At 42.4% G+C, this 4371-nt stretch overlaps 1 protein-coding gene across 1 annotated transcript; it reads right to left on the bottom strand.

The window, feature by feature from the left end:
• Positions 1 to 1093: 1093 nt before the first annotated feature.
• On the bottom strand, positions 1094 to 4033 carry LOC124010155 (ladderlectin-like). The gene is made up of 6 exons (XM_046322534.1): positions 3965 to 4033; positions 3367 to 3454; positions 2910 to 3025; positions 2406 to 2597; positions 1302 to 1416; positions 1094 to 1187 (listed from the first exon to the last, which is right to left on the bottom strand). The coding sequence occupies exons 1-6, from the start codon at positions 3977 to 3979 to the stop codon at positions 1096 to 1098; spliced, it is 618 nt and encodes a 205-aa protein (XP_046178490.1). The 5' UTR covers positions 3980 to 4033; the 3' UTR covers positions 1094 to 1095.
• Positions 4034 to 4371: the final 338 nt, after the last annotated feature.

Below are 4371 nucleotides of genomic sequence, written 5' to 3' on the forward strand. Positions count from 1 at the left end.
ATGCTGGGAAGTGGTGCGCGATGTGCCCTTTTTCGGAGTCTGACCAGAACACCGCCGCGTTTCCCTCTTTTTCGGAGTCGTTTCCTTGGGTCTCTGCATGCGATCCATTCCGTTGTCCTGTTTGTAAGGCAGAACACAGGATCCGCGTCGCGGAAAACATATTCTTGGTCATACTGATGGTGAGTTGACGCTGATCTTATATTCAGTAGTTCTTCGACTGTATGTAATGAAACCTAAGATGACCTGGGGTACTAATGTAAGAAATAACACGTAAAAAAACTGCATAGTTTCCTAGGAACGCGAAGCGAGGCGGCCATCTCAGTCGGCGCCGGAAGTCAACCGCCTGTATTCACTGGAGAGAGATGCTAGGCTACTAGCAAGACAGGAATGCCAGTGTTCAGACATGGCCAGTAAAGAGCCAGGACCTCAATCCCATTGAGCACGTCTGGGTCCTGTTGGATCTGAGGGTAAAGTGCCATTTCCCCCCAGAATTGTCTGGGAACTTGCAGGAGCCATTGTGCAAGAGCGGGGGTAACATCTTGCAGCAAGAACTAACAAATCTGGTGCAGTCCATGAGGAGATGCACTGCAGTACTTAATGCAGCTGGTGGCCACACCAGATACTGACTTACTTTTGACCCCCCCTCATTCAGAGAAACATTCCATTTGTGGAACTTGTTTAGGTCTGCTGAAGCTCATTCTCATGTTCATAAATATTTAAAACGTGGTAAATTGCAGCAAACTCAACACATGATCATTTTCTACTTATTTTAAAGCTACATACACTGTTCATTTACGTTAATGTTTGTGGAGTCAGACAACTTCAGGTCCTAAGGTAATTCTATTCTTCAAGAAACAATGGAGCAACAATATCAAAGAATTTAAATGCCCACTGAACAGACACCCAGACTGCATCTTCAAGAAACAAAGTGAAGCAGTGTTTAATAACCACTCACAAGATTAAATACGTACACCCGTTTTATTGACAACAAGCTAATATAACTACACAAGTCAAATGTAATTTACAGCAAGTCAAAATATTTTAACATGAAACATTTGCAGTTAGGATGCTGACACCAGAGTAGCATTTTTGGTTTCAATTGACAGTTTGAAGGATTAAACAGGTTCTTATGGAGCACACGGAGGGATAGCTCTCTCCACATGATTCATCGTTCCAGCCGTTTTCAGCTTAAGAGGAAAACGAAATAGAAATTACCTCGATGTACACACGAAAAGAAAAGTAGGTCACATTTATTTCTTAAACTTACTCAAAAAAGTTTAATTTGATGAATGATAATGTACCTCCAAAGTTGATCTGAATACATGGCTCTCTGCGACCATTGTGGTTATTCGGCTCCCCTTCAGCCCAGCTCTGGTGATCAAATTTGGAGCCGTCACTCCAGAACCATAGCCTGTCCTGTGTGGAAGTAGTGAGATCTCAGTATCAAATGTTACATGTGCTTGCTGAACAATTTCTAAAATACAACACTCATGGTCTTTCCTCCAACAAAACAGTAAAAGCCACCACTACCAAAACATGCAGACTGACAATGGAACTGTTGGGTGAGAAAAAAAAATACACAAGTGTTGATACTACAGCCACATTTCTAGAAATCCCCAAAATAGAAAAAGACAGCTAGTAAGTTGTTTCTGCGCCATAGCAAAGAGGAAGAGGCGAAGCGAGAAGGATAACAAAGCCCAAAATCTGCCTTCAAGCGGGTAGCGTTTTTCCTGGTCACCAAGCAACTCGTTTTTGTATGGCCGTCAATTTCATTAACGAAAAACATAATGGCTTATTTGAGCAAATATACGTTTTGTAATGCTTAGGTTGTTACGAGTACTGATACAAGTAGCACACATGACATGCCAGAAACTGAGAAAAACATTTCTCGGAGTTGTGCCTGTCCCCTCGAATCTGACCGACATTGCAGACTCTTCACATCGTTAGAGGCCAATGGAGTATCTGGTTCATCTAATGGATCAGATGTGGCAATTGCTCTGGATATTTCGAGATGCTCGCTCAACTCAAATCTAGACCTACAACCAACAGTATTTATTTTGCTTTTGACAATTACTTCACACGAGGCATAGGTCACATGCCTAAATACTTAAAATGACATTAATATCAGTTTAAAGAGATGACATTGGTTAAAAGGTCGGCAAGTAACTTCATGCCTACTGTGCCAAAGCAATTTACAGTTATTAAAATGGGAGTGTGGATATAATGGTAATATCCAAATTCCACGTAGAACTCGAGTTGCGAATGTCAATCTTTCCTCTGCGGTACCTCAAACTGTGGTCATTACCAGCTGAGAAACTGGAGAGTTGATTACTCCTGGCACAGAGTTGTCTGACCAGTGTCTTAACACCTACTCCGAGCTGATGGTTTTATTAGTCTTAAGTCACCTTTTCCACCTTTGCTTGAACAGCATCAAATCCGCCAATCCAGGTAAGAGGGAAACTGCCAGTCGTGATCAACACCACCGCCTGTACAAATTGGGACTCTTCATAGCTGTGCACAGATGCCAGGTTTGCGCCAAGGTACTTTACAGTGTTGTACACAGGCTTCAGTTTTTCTCCAAGTAACTGACAGTGGCGCTAGAGCAAGCAGTACACAGAGACAAAGACATGTCATAATGGAAGTATTAGTCAGTTGTCCAGTCTGAGAATTTGTCTTCTGGACTCTCAAAATAGGAATTAGTTCATCTCAGTCTTAACCCATGCCTTGAGGGTTCTAATATACAAGAGGGCCCAACTCCACACAATATTGAAAAGCCTATAGAAAATTGCAATTACTGCATATTAAGGGGAGGTTCAGTATTTTACATGAGGCGCCTGTTAAAATAAGGCCAAAGCACCTTAAACTCAAAATACTAAGTTGACTTCAATTGTAGAAAGCAAGCATTATACCTCCGCATTGGGCCATGTCCTTGCCGTTTTGACAAACATGAAGCAGCGTGAATTAAAATGGAACCAGCCTCTGGGGCATGGGTTTCTTTGGTCTGCTGCAAATGTCACCAAATCATCTGAAAGTAGAAGACAGGGAGGGTTCCGAAATTGCAGCAGACTTTAAAGGATAGTCCAGACTGACCCTTGCATCAAAAATAACATTTGGAGATCAGTCATACCACACTACAACAAAACATACACAATCAATGATGTAAAGCACAAACTCATTCCACAGAGCACAGAGTGTCTACAGGTTTTCGCTCCTCCCTCTATTGATCAATTTAGGTCACTAATTAGTAAGGAACTCCCCTCACCTGGTTGTCTAGGTCTTCATTGAAAGGTAAGCCAACTGCAGATGCAAGAGACTCCGTGGAATGCGTTTGACACTCGTGATGTAAAGTGTGAGGCTGACTCTTACTTGCTATGCGCGCAGTCATTCTGTCGCCCAGTGTAAAGGCAGCGCAGAGAAGCAGTAGAAGGGTCAACATCGCCATGGTGATAGTCTCCTGAGAGACACACACACACACACACGAGATAAGCCATCAGTGTTTCCCAACCTCTCCTCGAGTACCCCAGCAAGTCCACTTAACACATTCAACTAATGAAGGGCTAAGGAATACCAGTCATCATCTCTTCCACCACAGAGTAGATTAGCCTGGCACACGGGAATAAGGAGAAGTCTATGCTCTTGGTTTCTCCCCAAAACAGCACCCTAGACATGGTTTTAAATGTGACGTTTTAAGCCAATAGTTGACTAACCAGAGGTGGGATAACGTCAAGTCGCGTTGATTTAGTAACTTGCAGTGTCTAATACTCGAGATTTGTTTGACAGTTGAACACGTGAAAAAATATTTACTACTACTATGACCTGTTGGAGACCCCTGCCCTATGTAACGCACCACATTTGAATAGGGTCACATATGCCCAATGGGTCCTGGTCAAAAGTAGTGCACCACATAGGTTACCATTTGGGATGAAAGCAGATACAGCACTAGATGACTATGTTGAACTCTCACCTGTAGTCTGGTCATGTCAGCGCTCTGTTTGTGAGATGGGTTCTACTGCTTCCTGCTCTCCTTTTTAAGGACCCATCCAGTCAGACCCCTCCCTCTCTCATCCTTTAACCGGTCAAATAATCAACTAATCATCAAGCTTTTATCATTTGAATCAGCTGTGTTGTGTTAGGGCAAAAACCAAAATGTGTAGCCACGGGAAGAAGTTTGGTGGTGCAGGGTACTTTTAATGAATGTTATTTTCAACTTTAATGAATGTTATTTTGAATTGCCTGTAGCCCATATCTTTGCCTGGGCTACAGATGCTCTATTGGTCCACTATTATAGCACAACTTTTGTGAAAATGTAACAAATCTATAAAAAGTTAACATATACATATATACAGTACCAGTCAAAAGTTTGGACACACC

Source organism: Oncorhynchus gorbuscha, linkage group LG22, assembly GCF_021184085.1.
Source record: "Oncorhynchus gorbuscha isolate QuinsamMale2020 ecotype Even-year linkage group LG22, OgorEven_v1.0, whole genome shotgun sequence".
Taxonomy (NCBI): Eukaryota; Metazoa; Chordata; class Actinopteri; order Salmoniformes; family Salmonidae; genus Oncorhynchus; species Oncorhynchus gorbuscha.

Excerpts from the sequence above, each read along its gene's own strand:
- LOC124010155 (XM_046322534.1), bottom strand. Across the intron at positions 1,417-2,405 it reads TTCAAGCAAAGGTGGAAAAG|GACAGGCTATGGTTCTGGAG; the intron begins GTGACTTAAGAC and ends ACTTCCACACAG. Across the intron at positions 1,188-1,301 it reads TATTCAGATCAACTTTGGAG|CTGAAAACGGCTGGAACGAT; the intron begins GTACATTATCAT and ends TTTCCTCTTAAG.